Source organism: Nothobranchius furzeri, chromosome 13 (assembly GCF_043380555.1).
Source record: "Nothobranchius furzeri strain GRZ-AD chromosome 13, NfurGRZ-RIMD1, whole genome shotgun sequence".
NCBI lineage: Eukaryota > Metazoa > Chordata > Actinopteri > Cyprinodontiformes > Nothobranchiidae > Nothobranchius > Nothobranchius furzeri.
In genome coordinates, this window is record NC_091753.1 from 62,562,114 (window position 1) to 62,586,429 (window position 24,316).

The 24,316-nt window shown below is 43.6% G+C and overlaps 1 protein-coding gene across 6 annotated transcripts in view; it reads right to left on the reverse strand.

The window, feature by feature from the left end:
* The window catches only part of usp2a (ubiquitin specific peptidase 2a), a 57,998-nt gene extending 35,844 nt beyond the window's left edge, over positions 1 to 22,154 (reverse strand). For 2 of the 6 annotated variants that reach the window (XM_015976437.3, XM_015976433.3), the window contains exons 1-2: positions 21,782 to 22,154; positions 7,742 to 8,498 (exon numbers count right to left, since the gene is read on the reverse strand). In XM_015976437.3, coding sequence (XP_015831923.3) covers positions 7,742 to 8,443 — 702 coding nt within the window. In that variant the 5' untranslated portion in view covers positions 8,444 to 8,498; positions 21,782 to 22,154. The other 4 variants (XM_015976439.3, XM_015976438.3, XM_015976434.3 and 1 more) reach the window with 3 other exon arrangements.
* Between the last annotated feature and the right edge of the window lie 2,162 nt (positions 22,155 to 24,316).

Below are 24,316 nucleotides of genomic sequence, written 5' to 3' on the forward strand. Positions count from 1 at the left end.
TATCTGGACTTTGGATTTTGGCTTCCAGCTTTTGGACTTATTTTGTTCTCCTTAAAAATAAAGGATTTTTCTTATTCTTCACATCTGCCTCGTGCCATCCTGGGTACTGCATTTTGGGTCCTACCAACACCAGGCCCAGATGTGAAAGTGCCGTTACTGACACAAGGACCCATCAGCATGGACGTAATTTTGGGGGGGGACAGGGGGGACATGTCCCCCCCACTTTTTCCAAAGTCAAGTTTTGACCCCTGCACTTTTTACCATCCAAAAACAATATTACGCTATATTAAATTGACACTGGTTGAGCTCTAGGACCAAGCCGAAAGCTACCGTTTGTGTTGAAGCCTGTTTCCCATTAGAACATATTGTAAAGATACCCCCCCCCCCCCCCCCGTGTCCCCCCCACTTCTAAAGTGAAAATTACGTCCTTGCCCATCAGCCGGCACTTGCTGGTGAGTAAATTCAAACACCACATTTTTCTAAAAACGTGATTTCGAAATGTATTTTTTTAAATAGCAAAAAAAAAAAAATTATGCATTTATAAATTAAAAGGATACAAATGAAGGTTAGACAAGTGAAAAACACCCCTGCGCGCACGCACACACACACACACACACACACACACACACACACACACACACACACACACACACACTTGTGTGTACTTCAAAAATGAACACAATAAAGACAGAGTTTCCTTGCTTACGCGGTGGCCTGAAGGAGGAACGGAGGGCAAAGGCAGGATGAGAGGGACCAACCCGGGGGAGAGGACGATGACAACAAAATACACGAGCATGACAAGCTGGTGATAAAGTCTATTCTAATGCAATTTCTCATTACATAACCCAAGCTGACACACACACACACACACACACACACACACACACACACACACACACAGTTTTAGCTGCTCTTGTACCCCAGACACAGTAAGACAACCCTGTTAGGGTGCAGGATGGATGCATACTGGCTCATCTTTGACATCATTTGAATAAAAAAGCACGTGACTCCAGCAGAAGCCGTACATCAGTCTAAATGACGGACTATGCTATAAGCACACATTTGGTTAACCTTTTTCCTAAATGATTATTTGGTTTAAACTCAAACGAATCCACCTGGCTAAGCTCTGCGTTGCTTTTGCAGCTGACCGTTAGTCCGCGCTGCTCTGGCTTTAGCCTTTCTGTACATTGTGTTCCAACTCTTTGATCTAACTGTGAATGAGTGTGTGTTCAGGATTAGGCTGACAGGGACAGCGAATACACTCCTGACAAGACACTGCACACCTAAAACCGAGAGAAACGTCATAGTAGTATCTGTATTTAGCTCTAACAAGTCCAGCAGAACAGTGCGGTACCGGAAGTGTGTGAAGGGGATTATAGTGAGGTTACATAAACAGCCTGAATCCGCTAACACTACCCACGACTCACTCACACACCTTTACTGACTCGATAATAATTTCTGCAAAAACATGTCACGTGTTCTTGACTAAACCTTCAAGTCTCAGTGTGTGTGTGCGCGCGCGCCTTCCGTCTAGCGAACCACACACACACACACCTCCGCAGACCACAGCCAAGCTCCCAGAGCAACATCGAAGCGTTCAACATAAAGTTCCTGTGCGGGTGCCAGGGAGATGCCCGCAGCTGAGGTCGGTCACCAGGCCATGGAGACCCTGGAAGGAACCTGGACTTGTTCACCAGAAACCACCGCTACGGTCACGTGACATGCGCTCCAGCAGGAGACCGCTGTCTTACCTTGGCTTGGTTTAGGAGCAGCCCCACGAACGTTGACACCAGTACCGAACCCGACATGCTGCCTTTACGGCGGATCTCTTTGTTCAGAAACGGGAGCGCAGCGGGGGGCGGCTCCTCTGGAACAGTCACCGTGTAGGTGTGTCGCATGGTGGGCATGCTGCTGCAGGACACCGGCCCGTTACCGGCGCCACGCACGGGCTCACTGGGCGGCGAGGACAGGACGGACCCTTGTAGCAGTAGATCTCTATCACGTTAATTTACAAATCACTCGTTCACCGATATTTACGACAAAAAACACAAATCTCGCCCAGGAGAGGAGCGGTAGCTGTTGTTGCTATAACGCACTTAACAACAACAACAACAACAACAACAACAAGAGTCGGCTGTCTCAGTCCAAACGCCCGTTAGTGGCGCGCAGCTCCGTTCAGTCCGACGCTGTGGAGGTCTGATTCCGTTTTTTAACTATGTTCCACCTCTTCTCACTCGGATTAGTCAGCCTACAACCAACGTCACTGCCCGCCCCCTGCCGCGAGCATTACGTCACAACCCTCTCCTCACGCGCTGATGTAACCTGGTGGACTGGGGTCCAAGGAGACTCATCTCTTCATGGCTAATCCACTGAACTAGAAGGAAAACGCTACTCTGGACTGAACTCATCCACAAAGCAGGACAGACACATCAGCCTCCCGCCGCTTCTCCATCAGTCCCCAGCAAGAGTTTAGTGAGACGTCACACAGCTGCACAAATAAACTCAGGGGTCACGAGATCGTTTCAGATGATCCCAGATTAAGCAGAAAGGAAACTCAAACAGGGTCAAGCTTTCAGTTCAGCCACTTGTATTCTAATAATTAAATACTGGTGTTGGTGTCCCTTAGGGCCCCAAACCCTTTTGAAATAGAAGCTAGATTGGAATAAATACATCAAACTGTAGAAAAATATGAGTCAAAATAAAGAAGTAAAAGAAAAATTGATATATGCATGCACACGATGCCACTTGGAGTTGTCAAACTTGAATATTTGACTCCAGAAGCAATTTTGCAGATGCTTGAAATGGGATGGGTGTGAAGGGCACATCCCAGTGTCACCATGGGTCTTTAAGGGCTAAAGTGTGTGTGTGTGTGTGTGTGCGTGTGTGTGCGTGTGTGTGTGTGTGTGTGTGTGTGTGTGTGTGTGTGTGTGTGTGTGTGCGTGTGCAGGATTCACCTTAGGACTTTAAGATAAATTGTCTATGTGGTTTTACTGTAGTGGTCTTTGGAAGGAAATCCACTGCAAAAGCTGATTTTAAGGAAAGTGAAAAAATATCTCATTTTTTGGACATTTTATCTTATTTTTAGTCTAAAGAATCTCTAAAAAATAGCAAAACCTAAACTTAGGTACATTGGTTTAATACGATCTAAATCTTCTTGTTTTGAGTAAAATAAATCCGACAACGGGACAATAAAAATGTGCTTGGCTAGAATTCTTAAAACTCAAAATTTAGATTCTTTTGCAAATCTGAACAATTCTAGCCAAGTAACTTCTGCTGACCCCATTGGCAGATTTCTTACTCAAAACATGATTTACCTTATTTTAAGTAATGCTATTTTTCTAGAGAATTAAGGGATTTTTTTTCTTTTTGGGCTAAAAATAAGATAAAATGTCTAAAAATTTAACTTTTAAAAACTTTCTTAGAAATTAGTTTTTGCAGTGATCAAGTTCCTACGCAGAGGTAAGACATGAAACAAAAGGAAAACTGAGAATAGTGGTTCAGCGTGTCACAAGCAGAAAGACTCAGAGTAGGGAATACTTCTACAGGCCGGCTGAGCAAGGCAAAGCTCCAATTCAACGATTTTTCTATGAAATATGAGGCGTCTCTATTTCCACTTCCTGCCAATCCTAACAATTTATCACAGCAAACAGAAAAAATAAATAGTTAGAAAAATGTCATGTCACGTTACCATGAGATTGTTCGTGACCGTCTAAAATTATTTGCACTTTTCTTCGATGAAATCGTCGGGGAAAGAGAACGGATTCAGCAGCAATGATGTGTCAAGTGGAGAAAAGGGCAGTGTGTACCCAGGACCCGGCTTGTGACTGAACTCAAGTGTACAAAACAAATAACCTGAGAGCACATTCCTTTTCAAGGTGTGTGTGTGTGTGTGTGTGTGTGTGTGTGTGTGTGTGTGTGTGTGTGTGTGTGTGTGTGTGTGTGTGTGTGTGTGTGTGTGCTGCAAAAGTGAATGTTGACTGTCTAAATCCATTAGATATAAATCTATAATAGGGTCAACAAGGTATAGTTGTGCCATATCTGAAGGAAAAGGTGAATCATTCTGATTTTTCAAGACAAACATCTCAGTGAGACGTCATGAGCACAACTTACCCTGATTTGACACTGGAAGCATCAGCGGCGCGGAACGACAGCAGAACGGTTTACTCGCAAACTTCAAAGCGGTCTTTTTCACACTGGGAGTCTGGGCAGCTGCACGGCTTCCTCACTGTGCTCTTTCCAAAACTCACGACAAAAATAGAAACCGATCCTATTTTTGGCGGCGCGGCGTGCCGCTTCTGGGACACACTTGGAAATTGGCGCGTTGCTGCTGGTTTGAAACAGACCGTAGACATTAATGGATTCTGTCTGAGGCAGTGGCATTCCGCTGATGCTTTCAGTGTGAAACCGGGGTTAGGCATCACTTCTGTTTGCTATCAAACTGGACACCCTTGGCAGACAACTTACTGACACTTACTGATATAAAAAATTATAATATCTATCTATCTATCTATCTATCTATCATCTATCTATCTATCTATCTATCTATCTATCTATCTACCTATCTATCTATCTATCTATCTATCTATCTCTATCTATCTATCTATCTATCTATCTATCTATCTATCTATCTATCTATCTATCTATCTATCTATCTATCTATCTATCTATCTATATATCTATCTATCTATCTCTATCTCTATGTATCTATCTATCTATCTATCTATCTATCTATCTATCTATCTATCTATCTATCTATCTATATATATATATATATATATGTATATATATATATATATATACATATATATATATGTGTATATATATATATATAAATATATATATATACACATATATATATATATATATATATATATATATATATATATATATGTGTATATATATATATATATATATATATATAGAGAGAGAGAGAGAGAGAGAGAGATATCTATCTATATCTATCTATCTATCTATATATATATATATATATAGATATATATATATATATAGAGAGAGAGAGAGAGATATCTATCTATATATATATATATATATATATATATATATATATATATATATATATATATATATAGAGAGAGAGAGAGAGAGAGAGAGAGAGAGAGAGAGATATCTATCTATCTATCTATCTATCTATCTATATATATATATATATATATATATATATATGTGTATATATATATATATTTATATATATATACACATATATATATATATATATATATATATATATATATATAGAGAGAGAGAGAGAGAGAGAGAGAGATCTATCTATATATATATATATATATATATATATATATATATATATATATATATATATATATATATAATCACCTCAACTGACTCCTTTCGATCCGGAGGAGCAGCGGTTCTACTCCGAGTCCCTCCCTTTCTGGCTCAGCTCCCTCTTCACCACGACAGATCGGCTCAGCGTCCGCATCACTGCAGACGCCGAACCAATCCGCCTGTCGATCTCCCGATCCCACCTACCCTCACTCGTGAACAAGACCCTGAGATACTTAAACTCCTCCACTTGAGGTAGGACCTCTCCCCCGGCCCGGAGTTGGCAAGCCACCCTTTTCCGGTCGAGAACCATGGTCCCAGATTTGGAGGTGCTGATCCTCATCCCAGCCGCTTCACACTCGGCCGTGAACCTACCCAGCAAGAGCTGAAGGTCAGAGCTGGATGAAGCCAGGAGGACCACATCATCCTCAAAAAGCAGATGAGATTCTCCTGCCACCAAACTCGACACACTCCACACCACGGCTGCGTCTAGAAATTCTGTCCATAAAGGTAATGAACAGAACCGGTGACAAAGGGCAGCCCTGGCAGAGTCCAACCCTCACTGGGAACAGGTCCGACTTACTACCGGCTATGCGGACCAAACTCACGCTCCTCTGGTAAAGGGACTGAATGGCCCTTAACAGAAAGCCACCCACCCCATACTCCTGGAGCGTCCCCCACAGGGTGCCCCTGGGGACACGGTCAAATGTGGGCCATCCACATCGCCATCCAATGTGATTGAAAATAAGATTTGTTCATTTTCACACACAAAAAAGTGATTTTCCTAAGAAATCCATTCAAGCCCATGTTGCAGAAATGAGTACACCCCAATTATAGTGTTAGGAGAAAAGCCACACGTAAGACAACAAAATTCAAATGAACAGGCATTCAACCACAGGTGAGTCTAATGATTCCTTTAAGAGGTGTCCAGCAGACAGTATTCATCTTTACTTAAACCAATGTTAGTAAAACAGAAGATTTTGTGATCTAAGTTATATTATTAACCTTAATTTCATGTCATGGACTTAAACAAGTGTTACATAAAAACCAGCCTTGTGAACATTCTGGAAATGGTTCTTTTGCTCATTGAGCTCCTGATTACATTTGTACTTGTCAAAGGAGTGTACTCATTTATGCTGAGCACTGTATACCAATTAGAACAGTGATCCTTAAATTGTATTCTAATGTACTCTAAATACATTTCTAGTATATTCTCAGTAAATTAGAGGAAAAGTATGTCAGTTTTCAGATCTGTACGTGGGATACTCAGCTCATAATAATAATAATAATAATTATCAATGCTGAACTTTCAGATAGGAGCACTGGGCCATAAACCCATCAGCTCACAGCCAATGAGCTCAATAAGAAAGGTGTAGTAGGAAAGCTCATTCCTGGCTAAGGGCATCACGTGACAGCACTAAAAACTCATTTATTACACATCGAAGCTGCTATGTAGCCTGAATTCGGTTTGCAGGTGAAAAGACTGCATTAAGCAACGAAATAAACATGCATCCTATATTTCTTTTTATCATCATGACTCCAAAGCTTTGTAATAGAGGAGGAGGGGGACATGTCTGGTGATTTAATAAACTGCTACTGTAGGTGCTTGGCTAACAGTGCCCCCGTGTGGTCAAAGACGGTTCTACCTACAGCAACGAAGCCTTGTTGAGGCTTGTATTTGTATGTGTGAGTCTACTGAATAGAAACCAGAGAACCTCAGTGGTGATGACTGCACCTCTGATTCCTGTTTGACTCTCTAGAAGAATACATATCACATGAAAGCAGAAGAGAGCTCTTGATTGATTGGATTGGAATAGTTTGACAACGCCATTATTGGACCTGGAGGGGTTGAAGACCATCAGAACTTTAAGGCAGAGAGGAAATTATCTCTTTCTGTCCACAAAACTATTCTTATCTGAATCTGGTGCCCTTGTGCCTGTGAGGCTGAAGTGAAAACTCCCCTCAGAAGAAATGTGGAATGCTGCTGTCGCTATGGAAACTCTTTCTCCCTATCCCAGCCTGGGCGGGACTGTGACCGGTGAAGGCCGTGGAACCGTATCTAGGAGTCACTGTGCTCTCTAACCCATTATCTCCCTCCCCTGTCCAAACGGAGGTGATGAGCGCTGCTCATCGCGGCTGCAAGCACTGAAGTGAGGAGAGTCCCAACCCTACCTCCCCACCTAGTGGACACTTATGTTGTGTGATGTCTGAAGTCTGTTGCATTTCTGTCTGAGGTGTTTTTTTGCATAGCACAGCTGCCCTCTCTGGTGAGGGTAAATCTGAAGGGCCTTTTTCCCCTCCCCCTGACTCTATCCTCATATAAACCCTCTTGATCTGTAACGGTAGCGCGACTCGTGTTGCGAATGACCACAGTCACCAATTCTTGTCATTGTCTATGTACGTCTGTCTTGAATTGGAATTAAATTGAACTGAGCCTTACTGTGGAGTCCCTGCTGGGGGAGTCAGACAGCCCATTGCTGCTCGGTTCCCACGCTGAAGAGATGTATACTTTGCTGCTACCGAAGGCTTCCTGGGTGGAGCTCCGTAACAGGCTCGAGTAGCCTGACCGAGAGCCTGAGTCACATGAGTCATTCACCTCTTTGGTTTGACTGCTGTAACTCCGCAGGCCACTGGTGGAGGAGGAAGAAGCATCACTCAGGTTCAGCGAGGATAGATCTTTTCTTAAGTCAGTCTGTGAGACAGATTTCCGTCGACTGAGTGGGATGCTGGAGGCCATGGGTGAAGAGGAGAGGTATCTGGAAGAAGAGTAGGAGCTGTAGCCAGAATAGGCAGACCCCCCACTGAGCCCTGATGCTCCATAGCTCTTAACAGGTGTTCTGCTGAGGCTTTCACTCCGGCGACTGCTGCTGCTCCCAAGGATGTCGTTGCGTGGGACGGTCCGACCCCGGTCACGCTCAGATGATGTAGTGTAGTTGCGGCCATGGACATCGGAGCTACTCAGATAGCTGGAGGAGGAATAACCTGAGGAAAAGGTGGAGGAGGTGGGGGACTTATAGGTGGATAACCTGTCCCGCTCACTGTAGGAGCTAATGCCTGGGGTCAGGGGGGAGCTGTAGGAGCTGTAGTGGCTTGTGTAGGAGGGGCCAGCATATCGCTTGGCGGTGGAGGAGACACGAGACATGCTGCTGCTGGAATCTCAGCCACAGGGAGGGAGAGCCTCTGAAAGACTGCATCAACTGCAGACACAGCAGAGACACACGGTATTAGTTCATCAGCAACAATAATAATACATTTTATTTAAAAGCGCCTTTCAGAACACCCAAGGTCACTTGACAGAAAACACTTAATAAAATACAATAAAACAATAATAAAACCCAAACGAGAAAAAACTAAGAGAGAAACAGTTCAATACAATCAGAGGTTGTAGGCAGATTTAAACATGTGTGTTTTGAGTTTTGTTTTGAAAAGGGTAAAACTGTCGACGTTCCTGATGTCTGGGGGAAGTGAGTTCCAGAGACGGGGAGCAGAGCGGCTGAAAGCTCTGCTCCCCATGTTAGCGAGACGGGCAGAAGGAACCGCAAGATGGATGGAAGAAGAAGATCTGAGTGAACGGGATGGGGTGTGAATACTTATAAGGTCTGAGATATATGGAGGAGAGAGGTTGTGGGTTGCTTTGAAGGTATGGAGGAGAATTTTGAAGATGGACCTGAATTTAACTGGGAGCCAGTGAAGCTGCTGGAGAACCGGGGTGATGTGGTGAAAGGAAGGGGTTCTGGTGATAATACGGGCTGCTGAATTCTGGACCAGTTGCAGTTTATGAAGATAACAGAGCCAACAACAAATCAGCACTTACACAACAGCAACAAGGCAGGCACAAGTTAGGCCATCACTTATCCTGGCTCCCTGAGCAGTTGTCAGATTAGACAGAAAAGATGATTCAGGGATTATTGACACCAAGTCTCACACAAATGAAATCAGTTGGTATTTTGCCTGCAGTATCATATTAAAACAGAAGCAGGGGCCGATATTTGTACTTTATCGCATCAGCGGCTAAAACTCCTTATTAAAGCTCATTTAAAGTCAGACTCATCCTCAGGCAGCTTGATGCTGCTGCATAAATTAATTTAATTGTATATTTACATTGCTGAACAACATCTGCATAATAACTGCTCAAAAAATTATTTTCAACTCAATTTTATTTTAAATGACCAGTTTTGAGTGTGTAATACTTGGCCAGTGAATTGATTTGTTTGATTAACTTCAGATGTCTGATTTTAACACTGAGCAGTCAAAAAGTCTACATTTAACAACTGGTTAAAATCAGAGTTCAGCTTCAGAAATGTTGTGCATCAGCTGATAGTATTTGCAACAATTTAGCCTGCAAATAAGGTGGGAGACATCTAGATATCGGCCATGAGAATCGTCCTAAAAAAATGGGTCGCACCTATCATTCATCGGTTGACCATGACCTCTACATATTGGCAACACAAAAACCAGTATCAGTCAACCTCTAGTACACAGTTCAAAACTTTTAAAGTAACTTTAAACAGATGCCTAAGGCAGCTTAGTACACCAACCTAGCTTCAATGCTAACTCAGCCGGCATTGAATAATTGTCAATCTGTAAACTTCAAACTAACTGTAGATGAGGATGGAAGGACAAGAAAGGATTTTTATTTTGTGTACTGGAGCTCATTGATTAGCACAGCACTCAACCTTGCACTACACCGGACTATCGCTTTAGCGTTAGCAGGAATGAGCAAACACTGGGAATAGAATAGAATAGAATAGACTTTATTGACCCCACAGTGGGGAATCTCACTTGTTACAGCAGCACAAACACTTAGAACATTTTGAAGAAAAATAATAGCAGAAGTACTTGTATATGCACATAAGCAGTAAGCTATTATTGTAACCTTCAACCACCAAAAACCCCAAATAAAAATTAAACTTGGGTTCCAGAACTATGCAGCAGACTGTAAGAGACACAGACATACCATGTAAATCCAGTACTGCACAAGAACTGAACACACACTGAGTATTGCATTGGTGTAACTGTGTACCAGGATAATGCCAGTACCAGTTAAACTGAGGAGGTCTACACTCACAGCAGAGGGGATGGATGACCTACGGTGGCATTCTGTTTTACATCTGGGATGTCTCAGTCTGTCACTGAAGGAGCTGTCCATGGTCTGCACAGTGGGATGCAGTGGGTGGGAGTTTATTTGTTTTTTTTTTTTAGATGGAGGTCATCTTCATCTCCTAAACTGTATCCAGTGGGCATCCCAGAACCGAGCTAGCTTTGTGAACTAGCTTGTTCAGTCTCTTTCTGTCAGTCAGAGCTTCCTGCACCTCAACAGACCAAAGCAGAGTGGATAACAGAGCCAACAACAGAGTGTTGAAAGGATTTTAGGAGATGGGAATTAACTCTGAAGGACCTGAGTGTCCTCAGGAGGTGGAGGTGGCTTTGGCCCTTCTTATACAGAGTATCTGTGTTGTGGGACCAGTTCAGTTTGCTGTTGAGGTGAACACCCAGGTACTTAAAGGTATTCACCACCTCAATGTCTGCTCCCTGGATGTTAGCTGGTGAGTGAGGAGGAGTGCTTCTCCGAAAGCCAATCACCGTTTCCTTTGGTGGTTACACTCACACCAGTCCACAAAGTCCATGATGACTGACCTGTACTCCAGGTCATTCCCGTCAGACACACAGCCGACAATGGCCGAGTCATCAGAGAACTTCTGGAGGTGACAGCTGCTCATGTTTAGGTGAAGTCCAAGGTGTAGCTGTTGGAAGAGAAGGGATGAGAGCACCGTACCCTGTGGAGCTCGAGTACTGCACCTCAGACGTACCAAATTCTCCCATGATCAGCGCGTTTTTAGTTTTTGTTGCTATAAAGGTCTTCAACAGCATGACTCTATAGGTTTGGCTAAAGTTATCAGAAGAAATGTTTAGATTTTAAATTGATCATAGCTCCACATCTATCCCTTCTGCCCAATGCCTCCTGGAGTTCCACAATGAGAGCTTCATACTGAGCAGAACTTGGCTAGCTCAGTGTTTTCTGAACAAGACTTCTCTTTCTGGCCAAACTGCAGAACTGTTTAGTGAAAAAGGGTTCTGACAGCTAAACGGGGAGATTCCACCTGGGTGTTGGAGACAGGTAGAACAGCATGTTCCAGAGGCAGCCACGTCACAATCCCGCTCCTTTTCACATGCACGACAACATCTGAATAAATAAAAGTATCTGGTGTTGCTGATCCGTGTTAAGTTCAGTGAGGAAGCTCCTATTTCTATAACCTCTTTCCTCTTTTCCCTCTCTGTCTCTTTCTTACTGCTTCCTGACTTTGCCGTGTTTCTCGTGTCCTTCCCTTTTGAGTGTGTCTACTTCCCCTCGGTGTCATGTCTTCTCCCGCTCAAAAGGACAATAAAGCTGTCTACTTGTGCCGATCTGTCTTTTTTTTCTATCTTTCTGTGACCATAGGGTTATCAATTATTCAGCTGATGGATCTGGACTAGGCACACAGGCACTGAGCTGGAGACGGGCCAACATGCACAGAAGCAGGCCAGACTTCTGCAGACATGCTCAGCTAGCGGAGCAACCAGCACCGAGTGCTTGTCCTCCTTTGGGCCATACAGATAAACCCAAATGCAGGAACAACATCTGTTCAATAAATCACTTGGGTATTTGGTTGTGGTATTTTTGGTTAAACACACAGGACAAGACTTATACGAGGCCTCTGTGGGACATCACAAAGGAGTTACCTGAGAGGACAAAGGCTGGTTGTGGTTTAACTTTCCATGACCAGAGCTGTCAGTGAATAAAGTCAGGTCATTAGTGATCTGTGACAGACGAATGTTTGTTTTGATGTGTTTGTTTAGGCACCTGTTTCAAACAAATGAATATTTTAAACACATAAAATGCACTAAGCTGAAACCTAAAGTCAGGTGCAACAATAAGCTGACTCCAAAACTATGAATGGCTTCACAGGTGGGTTTTTTACTGTATAGGTTAGTGGCACTACAGGCTGAGGCCATATCTGGATACTACCATACCATACAACTTTGTTAATAGAGTGCTTTTAACCAAGGATGCTCTAATCTGATCATGTGATTGGAAATTGGGCCAGATCACGTGACTTTCAAAAAATCGGATCGGAATCACGTGAAAAAGATTGGATTTTAACCTTATAAAACAGCAAATATGACTTTTTAAATTTATCCTGAGATAGCAATTTTCTTTTTTTTTTACCGTGTCCTGTCTGGCTGTGAAGCAAACAGAGTTGATGTCTGAATGCTGGTGACAAGCCTTACAGATTTACTCTCAGGCGGAGCATCAAAGCGTCTGCTTTTAATGTCACGCCTGATACTTAAAACTTTATTCTTATTGTTTTTGAATGCTTTGTAATTCGGACCAGACACGGAGACAGAGGTGAAAGAGAAAGGAAAAGACAAAGGGGGGGAGGGGGGTTCCACAAAAATAAACAATAATGAACAAGAGTCTGCTTCTAGACCTGCAGAAAGAGGGTCAGTGGGTCAAATGCAGAGGACAAATTCCACCATACCACACCAATGTGTGTGACAACTATGGGACATTAGTGTTTAATCTTTAAGATTGCCATCACTCTGCTCCACTACCAGATCGGTGTCATCCCTCCAGCCGCTTCCATTAACAGCGGCTCTCACTCCACCTAGAGTTTTCTCCCCAGTCAAATCAACCACCTGACTTTTAGAGCCAATGGCATCAATCACTTTTTATTTCATTTCATAGATTATTTGAGCCTGAAATTTGAAATATTATGAAATGCTCTCTTAAGACAGGGATCCTCCCTGCTGTCTTTAAAGCTGCTGTGGTGAGGCCCCTTCTGAAGAAGAGCAACCTGGATTAGTGTTTTTAATAACTACAGACCTGTATCACACTTACCATTTTTATGCAACATTTTAGAAAAACTTATTTTAATTCAACTAAACAAGTTTTAGAATGAATAATATTTTTGAAAAACATAATCAATCTGGATTTAGGATCAAACAGAGTACAGACAGGCTTAATCAGAATTGCAATTGATTTAAAATTGAATCTGGACTCACACAAGCTCTCAGTCCTGGTGCTACTAGACCTTAATGCAGCCTTTGACTCAGTGGATTACCTAAATCTTAAAAACCTGGTAGGTGTCTCTGGTAATGTGCTAAACTGGTGCAGCTCCTATCTCACAGATACACATTTTATAGTAACCTGCATGTTCCTTACAGATTCACGAGACTAACCAGTGTGTCCCCCATGGCTCCATTTTAGGCCCCATACTTTTTAACCTGTACATGCTTTCACTGGGTGGGGTCATCAGGAGACATGGCATAAACTTCCACTGTTATGCACACAGCTATACATCTTTGTGTCTCCTGATGACCCACGACCAATTGATGCAATTTGTAACCATATTTTAGATTTAAAGACCTGGATGACAAAATAACTTTCTCCAGCTTAAAGGGATATTCCACCCAAAAATGAAATTTTGTCTGTTGACATTTTTCCCAGAGTAAGATAAGTGGTAAAAAAAACTTTTGTAACCAGCCCAGTCATTCTCCTGACCCGGCTGTACTCATTTAGCTTTAGCTTAGCATACAACACAGTAAGTGAATGGATCCAACTAGCATTGTGAGTAAAAGCATCCTAAAATCACTCAGTAGTGATCCCAACTCTGCTCGGTGACCTAAATGATCAGACCGACTGCAAGTGAAAATGATTAGCAACATAAAGGAATCACAGGCGGCAATTTAAACTTGGGACTACTTTATGACAAAGCACAGCTGTAAGCCTCCACTGAAAGGTGCAAGGCAGCCCCAAAGACTGCTTCTGTAAACACAGATGCACACGTCGTTAGGAACCAGTAAAAGAGTACAGCCGGGGCGGGTGAGTGGATTTAAAATGAACAACTGTCGAGTGCCGGTTCCAATCAACAAGCCTGGCCTATTTAAAGAGCTGGCAGAGGACTACACAATGCCGGATGATTACTCACTTCATGTACTACCTACCTGAGAGCAGTGTTGGGCAAGTTACTTCAAAACTGTAATGCATTATTTATTACTTGTTACCCTCATATTAAAGTAATTCATTACATTACAATATTACTGATTTTAAAATGTAAGGCATTACACTACTTTTGCATTACTCTAAGTTACTTTCAACGAAACAGCTCCAGTATGAGTCTGGTAATCTGATGCCCGTGAACTCATGACACATCCGGTGGAAAGTGATGTGGTGTCTGAGCTAGGATTGCTGTTAAAAACAGTTCTTTAGAAGGATTGTTTATAAAATAAATGAAACAACAAACTGTACTCTCAGCATGCTACCATCTTAGATTAACTGAGCAGGGAGTGAGGTGGTGGGGGCTCCAAGTCTATTTAGCCGTGGTCCCCAAATGCCTTGATACGGCCCTGGATGTGGGACTGACTTCTGGGGTGATCTGATTCTATCACATGTATAATTACTAAATGCTTATATATTATTTTTTTTCACTGGTAAAAATGTGAATTGGGGATAAATCTACCTACTTTTTTCTTTTCAAGCACTTTGTTTTGTTTTCTTGATTTTATTTGAATTATTTCCTGCCCTTTCTCTCTCTAACCTTCTTGCATGCTGCATGTTTTCTCCGTATTCCAGAAAAAACAGTTTCCTAGACTTCCTACTTTCTAACTAATCAGCCAAAGGAATCTTCCCATGCGCGGCGCTCCAGCAGTAATGAGTTAAAATCAGCGGAGCCCAGATTAACTCAGCTGAGGCAAAGCACGTCAGAAAAGTACAGAATACCAGAGAATATGCGCTGATATGAACGATCGCAGGTGAATTATTTTGTTTTAGTGGAGCGATTTCGTGAATGTTGCAGCGGCCGCGTGGAGGACGCCGTTGGAGTATTTGAGCCGGGTGCAGAACAGAACACCGGTACCGCTGCGTCCTCTCTGCCCGCAAAGCTGAGTCCATAAATGACGTAATATATGCAGATACTGGATCTTTCTTCGGGTTTCCCACAATTTGAATTTTTAAGAAACGCATCTTGATTCTGGGTTTAAAATGCATTGTAATTACTGCGTTACTGACAATTGTACCGAGTAAATATTACCATTTTCTTTCCCTGTAATGCCTTACATTACCACATTACAACAAAAAGCAATGCATTACAGTAATTAATTACCTCTGTACCGCATTACTCCCAACACTGCCTGAGAGTCACTAGCCACCTTTCGAGCTCTTTAAAGCTTTTCGAGACCCGTCCCTAACATCTCCCTCTCGCCTCCATGTATCGGGTCACCAGCTAAGCAATATTCTCCTTAACAAGACTCCTTGTGTCGAGACTGATTCGTCATGTCGTGGCTCAAGTACTCAAACCCAAACATGGCATCAGGAGCATGGCTGGTGTAATGAATAAAAAGGGTGAATTTACACCATCGAATTGACACAACATAAACTTTCATGCACGCCGGAACTGCTGGGTCAGGGTTGCGCCAGATGGAGGATCCAGACGCACACATCAACCTTTTGCTCGCTCGTTGTTCTTCAACGTAGACATAAATAAACTGTCATGGTCTCACCAGACGCAAAAGCCTCATCTCTCTTTGCTTAAAGTCAGACTGCTGGATTCGTCTCTCTGAATAAAAGTGAGTCAACGCGAATCCGACCAGACTTTTACAACCCATGATATAAATAATCATATGTGATGAATGAATAGGATGTCTGAATCAGGCGTTTGAATGACATGTGCTTAAATCAATGAATTTAAATTAATATTGTTCTTACAATGATCCATTTATATCACAAGTCAGTATGTGTTTGATTTAACACGTTAATCATAGTTTACACTCACACACATCTTCATAAGTTACCCGGTAAGGTTCACCTCACATAACGTTTAAAGATTCTTTATTCACAGAATTAAGAAGCTTGTATCTGAAGGAAGGCGGGGCTTTCTGAGGGATGTTTGGTAAAGCCTTCCAGACATGGCACATTCTGATTTGCCAGAATGGCCAGAAATCATAGCATGGTGGTTTATTAAAACAGGATTTACATCCCGATTAATTCCGTTTCCAGCTGAACCCGATTCAGCCAAATCGGGAAAGAAGCCTCTTTTGAAACATCTCTTTAACATGCAGTCAACCTGTTTGCACGCTGCAAGCTGACACAGCCAGTCGGCTCCCTAACAGCCATTTTCACTTTGGACGCAGACAAGCATTCCAGCTACTGTTGTGACCTGGAGACACCTCAAAACTGGACGGGTCGTATCCAAGTTAATCTACTGGCTTCAGGTGCAGTGAGGTCCACCCGACTTCTGGCAGTCCGGATCTGCTGGGGGTCTCTGCCAGGGTTTGTAGACACAACACATTGCATCTGATGTTGTTTTATTAATAATCAACTCTCTAGTTTATAGCAGACAACAAATTCTTTTACACCCAGATTTCACAATTTCTTTCAGTTACAAAGATTCTGATAAACATCTAGCTTACATCACACCACCTCACACATCACACTCCATCACCTCATATCCGCTCCATCCCATCTCATTATTCATATCTGTTCATCATTAGTTTAGAAAAGAATAAAATTCCTTTTTAACTGTATACTGACTCTGTCTGAATTAATACGAAGTGTGTTTATGGTCCCTTCTACTCACTCTTTTGTTAATCTTTATATTGCGCAAGTCGTCTCAGGGTACTTCATAGTAAACATCCCAATACAGGTCAGTTCATTACGCCAACCAGTAAAATGTTTCCTATATAAGGAGCCCAGCAGGTCGCATCGAGTCACTGACTAGTGTCAGTGTCTTTACAGCAATCCTCATACTAAGCAAGCATTTAGCGACAGTGGAGAGGAAAACTCCCTTTTAACAGGAAGAAACCTCCAGAGAATCCTGGCTCAGTATAAGCAGCCATCCTCCACGACTCACTGGGGATGGAGAAGACAGAGCAGACACACACACACACACACACACACACACACGCACGCACGCACGCACGCACACACACTCTTCAACCTCTATTTGGGCCTGGCTCACAAGATCAACAGTCCTACAAGAAACCCACTCTTTCCCCTCCCCAGACACTTCCACCAGCGCCTCCAGTAGGATCCCAAAGCATTCCCAGGCCATGCTCAAGATATAATCTCTCCAGTGTCAACCACCTTTACTAGCTCCTTTTGATGTGAGGGAGCAGCAGCTCTACTCTGAGTCCCTCCTGGATGTCTGAGACCTCACCCTCCCTCTAACCACCTCATTTACACTGAGTGTGGAATGAACGTGGTCCAGTTTCCGTACAGCTTTCCGACTGACTGCTACTTACATCAACAGCAGATTGTGTGAAGAACGTCTCTGGAAATTTGCTATCAAGGGATCACCAAATCCCAGGGGTTCGCACAAATTCACATTAAAATTTGACATAATATGTTTAAAAATATACTAGCATAAACAATTATATACTGTGAAAAACAATGCAAAACAGGTTTTATTTTGAAATTGGATGTACCTCGCTGAACCACATCTCACTTCCTGTCTGGCTCGTGTAATTTCTTCAACTTCATGAATATCTGCATGCGGTGTCTGAAAAAACAGAGTCCTGCATCCCGACCCACACTGCACCACAGCCGGAGTGATTTTTGGTCTTTGCAGAACCGGAACGAAAACCGGTCCGTTCCCATCACACACTGGGTGTGACTATCTCCTGCTAGCTTACCTCCACTTCTATCAGAAGTGAGGTGGGTGTGTGCGTGTGTGGGTGTGTGTGTGTGTGTGTGTGTGTGTGTGTGTGTGTGTGTGTGTGTGTGTGTGTGTGTGTGTGTGTGGTATCATTATGAAATCATGCAAAAGTCCATCCGTCGGGTTGCTGTGGACAGTGTTGAACTCCAGATAGGAGCAAATACTTTCCGAGAGCCATTCTCTTCCACGCACCTGACATCATCTCTCCTCGCCTGTTTTGTTTATAAACATTGACTGTAGACACAATAACACCTGATTTAGCAAGGTTTTTTAAAAAAGATGAGTGATAACCTTAAAGGGGCGTTATGGAAGTCTGACAGCCAAAACATGTATAGAAATAATAAATGTCTTCTTCATACGTTCTCCTGCAATGCCCTGGTCCTGTAGAATGAGCCCTGGCATTTTTACTGGGATTGCCTGTTTTTCTGTAAAACCACAGAAAAAGAGAGATGCTCGGGTCGAGCAGGCTGCTTCATGCGCGTTCACGCTCAGGCATCGCCCGTAGCATTTGCTATCCGTAGCTTTAGCAGCAGAGAGAGAGGCAGTGCCGCCTAGTGACAAAGCTAGCTACATTTCTGAGGACCCTTAGCTACTTTCTGTAGAACTTTCTTCTAGATATTTCCTGCTAATTAGCAACAAAATAGCCATTTTTACTCCGTAGTTGCAAAAGCACTTGATGCTCAGCAGAACCAGAGCACTTTATTAAAATAAAATGAATATGGATGTCTAGGGCCCTAGGTAAACCCAAAGCCTTCCTGTTTAGTTTCCTCTTCACCATGAGACCGGTTCTGCTGATCCAGCTGTTGGTCTCTTGCTCCCTCCTTCCCTCACTCCTTAACAAGATGCTGAGAAACTTAAAACTGCCCCTCCTTTTCTGTGTTGAGAACCGTTGAGGCACTGACCCTCATCCCAGCCACTTCACACTGAGCTCACACCTTCCAGTAAGAGCTGAAGGTCATATTTCGATGACCCTACATCATCCCCGAAAAGCAGGGATGAGATCTTCCTAGCACCAAACCCTCCACCCCACTGCAGCACACAGAAATACATCCTCCACCAAATAAAAGCTGAAGCAACTCAAGCTAACTCACCTCGCCAACATTTAGCTGTTAGTTAGCCGAGAAGTCCCAAAATACATTTTTTCTCACTTTGTTGTAACGGCAACATAAACACCACTAAAAGTTTGTGTCTATAAAAGTTTTGGACAAAAAGTGTTTGGTGTTGTTTTAACTCAAACTGAGAAAAATAAGAGTTCAGCCGATGAAAATAAATGTATTTGTCCAAGTCTGTTTTCATTTTTGTGTTTATCACATGTTATCTTTATTTCACGGCGGCGGGGAAGGTGCTGTTAATGATGCAACTAGATAGGACGGACTTTACATTCAGTACTGTTCACTTAGTCGGATTAAACTTGTGGAAGTTAAAATGAATTATGCTGACTGTATTCATCAGACTGAGCTGGTCAAACTAAAGACGTCTCAACCTTTCCGCAATATTATTCATGTGGAATACCTTAAAGAGCAAGTCACCCCCTACCAGAGTATTACTCTGCTCCCACTTCCTGTTTGAAAAACGCAACAAATGCTGTTGCCTAGCAGACTGAGGGGGCGGAGTCGCTAGCATACACACACGCACGCACGCACGCACACACACACAGGCTCACATAAGGCCAACGTGTTACGTATCAGTTTGGGCTACAATCATTTCAGTCTAAAAACATTGCTAATACCATCTGGCTGAATGTAATATGTTGTGATATATCGTATCGTCTCCCTGCACACGCATCATATCGCCAGACTGTCACCCGCACACGTCCCTATCAACTATAGTTTACAACCTTTCCACGGTTCTTCTGACATCATACAACCTGTTGCAGTTTACAAATTCAAACCACAGAGAAAATCCTTCACAGAAGTCCGGAAGGGTTCGGATGAAGGCAACTGGACGTCTCTGGTTTCTTGAAGAAGTTTGAACTTTTTGGGATTGCCATGACCTGGATGACTGAGGACTGTCGTCAGTATTCACAGCAGTGAAGTAAAACCAGAGAGAGCTGATGTGAAGAACCAACCTTCTGGGTTACAGAGTTCTGTGAGTTACAAGGCCATGAAGCCTAAAACTGTTTCTGACGTCTTAAATAACGTTGTGATCAACACAGACGTGTGACTGTGTCAACGCCGTGCCTGCTGCTGGCGGTGAGTGTCAAGCCCAAATAACGGGCAGCTCATCCTGCTGTTGCTACCCTTCAGTGTGCAGACAGCAGCTTTGAGACCCGGGTCAGCTCTGTAAGAACACGCGTGTGTGACGTGTCACACAAAAGGACACATAACTAACAAATAAACAAGAAGCAAGAGAGATGAAAGTGGTATCTTGACGGCCTTAGTTATTCCAGTAAGTAGCTTCTTAGTGAAGCTCAGAGAGAAAGAAACTGATTCCATATATTTAAGATTCTGAACATGATTTTACCATCACAGCCGACTACAGCTTAGAGGGTTTTTTAGAGTGTATGTACAGCCAATATCCTTCTACTCATGCAAGAAAAGTGTGGACGTCTGAAACATTATCCTCTAACTCGTGTCCCGGTGCCCACATACCACAAAGCTGCACAAACAGCCAGACTGTGTTTCATCTCAACCATCAAGCAGGTTACCTGAAAGAAGGAAAGGTGGGTGACGCTGGTTTTAGGAGGCTCACCCTTGTTCTGGGCAGCCAGGTCAACAGACAGAAAGCAAAGTGACGGGCTACCTGGGACACTGTGGACTCGGAGTGAAGGATAGATGGTATGAGCACAGCCAACCAAAATGGCACAGATCATGTTACAGAGCCAGTAAATATAGCAAACGCCTATGACCTCTACTGGTCTCTTAACACCCCCTGGCATTCCAGTTTGCTCCTAAAGGACTCTCATTAAAGCTTTAGTGGACCTGGGCCAGCAGCATGAAGGTCCGAGCCCTGGTGCAGCAGGCAGATTAGCAGATCCAGCCTGAAGTGAGGGACATGATCTAGAGGACATGAGGAGCTCCACAGACATGTCTGAATCTCCTAGCACTGATCCTGAAACAGCATCAGAGAAAGTTGTCCGTAGTTTTTATAACTGGTGTGTGTTTTGTCTCATTCAGCAGCAACATCTGGTGTTGTTGTTTGTTCGCAACAGCGTTGGACAACAAAATGACTTATTGGTGAACTTCCTAATGAAATGGAGTGTTGTGAACCCAGAGGTAAGGGGAACCGGCTGGCGTGTGGCCCCGGTGTGTCTGAACGTTACATGACACCGTCAGGAGATCCGTGTCCCGGTACCGTGGTGTCTACTCTACTAACGGAGCTGACGGTCCGCACGGCTGCTTCACGAGCGGGACAAGCTGGCAGGAAGCACAAAGTAAAGTTAGCTGCGTTCCCGCTGTAACTGCGCCAGTGCGCACACAGCACCGTGCTGCCAGCTAACCGGAGAGGAATGCGTCGCCGTAGCCATGACAGCCACGGAGACCCGCTTCAGCGACAAACCACACGGACCACTCTCACCCCACGATTAGAAAACAAAGCTGGGTTAAATTAAAAGATACTGGAACTTTGGTGCAGCCGCCATTCTCCACCATAAGCAGCTATTTTGGAAATAAACAAATAAAAACTCAATTTCGTAGTTACTTCGCTGTTGTTGCCTTTAAAGGTACGTTTTTCGTCTGTTTCGTAAAGTAAACGCGACCTCTGCGCGAGGATGAGCCGAGTGGAGGAGTCGGGTTTGCGCTCTGCGCCTACATCAGCGCTATGGTGGTGGAGGAGCCGCAGTCACTCACCCCTAGCTGGAGATCATCCCGATCAAACCGGACAGCACCCCAGAAACTACGCATCCGGCGGACTCTGCTTCTTTTTACACCATTATCCCAAAATGCCGTGGGAAGAGAAGGATACCGCTGAACAGACGACGAGGCTTTAGCTGGAAATTCGTAGGAATGTAGCCATTATCTTCTGTCCCGGCAGTTGGAGAGTTTCAGCAGCAGCCAAGTAACGGTACATTTGGCTTTAACGGTGACGTCAGCACGGCAGCAGAGCAAAGCCGTGATTGGTTCGTATCGCACTCTGAGCGTCACGAGCCAGAGAAACGACCCGCCTCCTACGCATCACCATGACAACCAACGTAAACATTAGATAATTATTTCATTCGTTCCTTTTAAAACCGCCTTTTGGTTAATGTTAGACCACGTTTGCGGTGATCTGCGCATGCGTGATTGAGTAGAATAAAGGCAAGGCAAGGCAGCTTTATTTATATAGCACAAATCATACTCAAAGGCAACTCAATGGGCTTTGCATGAGCAAGAAAAGCCGGTAGGCCTACATTAAAATCAACGTGGCAGAAAATACAATTTAAAATCGAAGAAGAAACAAAGGTAAAGGGCGAGCAGTTACAGCGCAGAACGCACAGCATAAGAACATTTATGCAAAGGCTGATGAAACATGAAGGTTTTCAATTTTGATTTAAACGTTTCTAGAGTTGGGATGCATTTGAGGACACGAGGAAGCACATCCAGTCTGAGTGCAGCATATAAAGCAGCTTCACCCTATTTGGTTCTGAGCCGAGGTTCTACCAGGCATAGGCGTCATTTTAACCGGGGACGCCGGGGACATGTCCCCGGCAAAATTTGTGATTGGCAGCTGTGCCCCCCCCCCCACACACACACACACTTTCAAAAACGCCTGCTGATGAGGATTTTTGTTTTACCAGCTCAGATCTTATGGGTCGGCAACCTGTTCCCATCAAAGAGCCATTATTACCCGTTTCCCACAGTAATTCTGGACGGACCTTAATAAGCAGTGACTTAAGTGAAGCAGGCAGGTCGCGCTAAAAAATTTAGTTTAAAAAGACGTCATAAATGTGTTCCCCGTCATTTTTATTTATAAAATATGAAGTAAAAACTCACAATTTAATTTTCATTCATTTGTCATTAATATGTAGTCTACACCCGTGCGTTAAGTGGACCATCTTCCAGTAAACGCACAGCATCCAGCCCACCTCTCCAAATGTGTAAAATGTGCATCAGCCGCTAGTTAGGCGCGCCGCGCGCACCGTCAGCTACGTCAGCCCAGACAAGAGCAGAGCAACTAGAGAAAGAATAGAGGATAATTGTGTCTGGATGTGGATGGAGATTACATTTTACAGCAGCCTGATCATCATTTAAATAAAACCATCACCTGTCTTCTAGTCCACGCTATCAGCATTATTTTAATTGGTGTGTGTGTGTGTGTGTGTGTGTTTTCCACTTCAAACACTGGTCTAACCAACCAGACCAGCGTGTCCAGTAACGTATTAAAGTTACAATTAAACTGTTTCCCTTCATGTAGGCTAGGAACGTTTCACCTGCCGTGGCCCGACCGCTTCTGCTCCACATAAACTTTGTGCGTGATCAAATGTCTCTACGCATCATGCGTCTCCATATTAGAGATGGGAACAAGCGCTGTTCAGCCAAAGTTTCATAATTTCATAAAAAGAACATTTTTCCAAGTGACACATCCCTCAGAGAGACCGGGTTTCCAGACCGCCTCAGTGGGAGGAAATCTTATCGCATGCGCCGTGGTTCTGCGCTGCGAACCCCTCAGATCTTCAGCTCACTGTCCACCGTGGGCGCTCCGAGCCACGCTTAACCAGTATAAAGCTCTGATGTTCTGATGGGAATCTTTTACCTCCGCGATGTGCGTCAACGATTAAAATGTCAGCTCATCCATGGGCATCAGTGTGCGTCGGGGTGATTCTTTCAAACCAAGCAACATCCTTGAGTTCATCTGTCAAAATAAAAAGTCAAATGGAAATATCTGTAACCTGCCGTTTAACTGTTTTGCCTTCTTGTGAAGATTGTTGCAAAGAGAAACAACTAAACCTGATTAACCCCAGAGCCACGCAGAGCGCATGCGGGAAGATTCCTCCCACTGAAGCGAGCGTTTTCCAAACCCGGTCTCTCAGAGAGACTTGTCACTTAGAAAATGTTCCCTGATTATGAAACTTTGGCTGAATAGTGCTTGTTCCTGTCTCCAATGTGGCGACGCATCCAGGAGCCGTCTGAGGAGAATCCCAGAATCTCACATCCTCTTCAGCAGTAAGACCGGGTTGGACCTGTTCAGGTTTACGCAGACAATCTTTACATTTAGAATTAGCATACAGATGTAAAATTAATGCAGTAAAATATAAAGCATTTTATTTAAATATCCATTCATTATTTTACAAACACAGAGAGCCGGATGGAAGAGCCGCATGCGGCTCCAGAGCCGCCGACCCCTGTGCTAGCCTACTTTATTGTCCCCAGCAATTTTTAAACCCCACTCAAGTGTATGGTTATTGT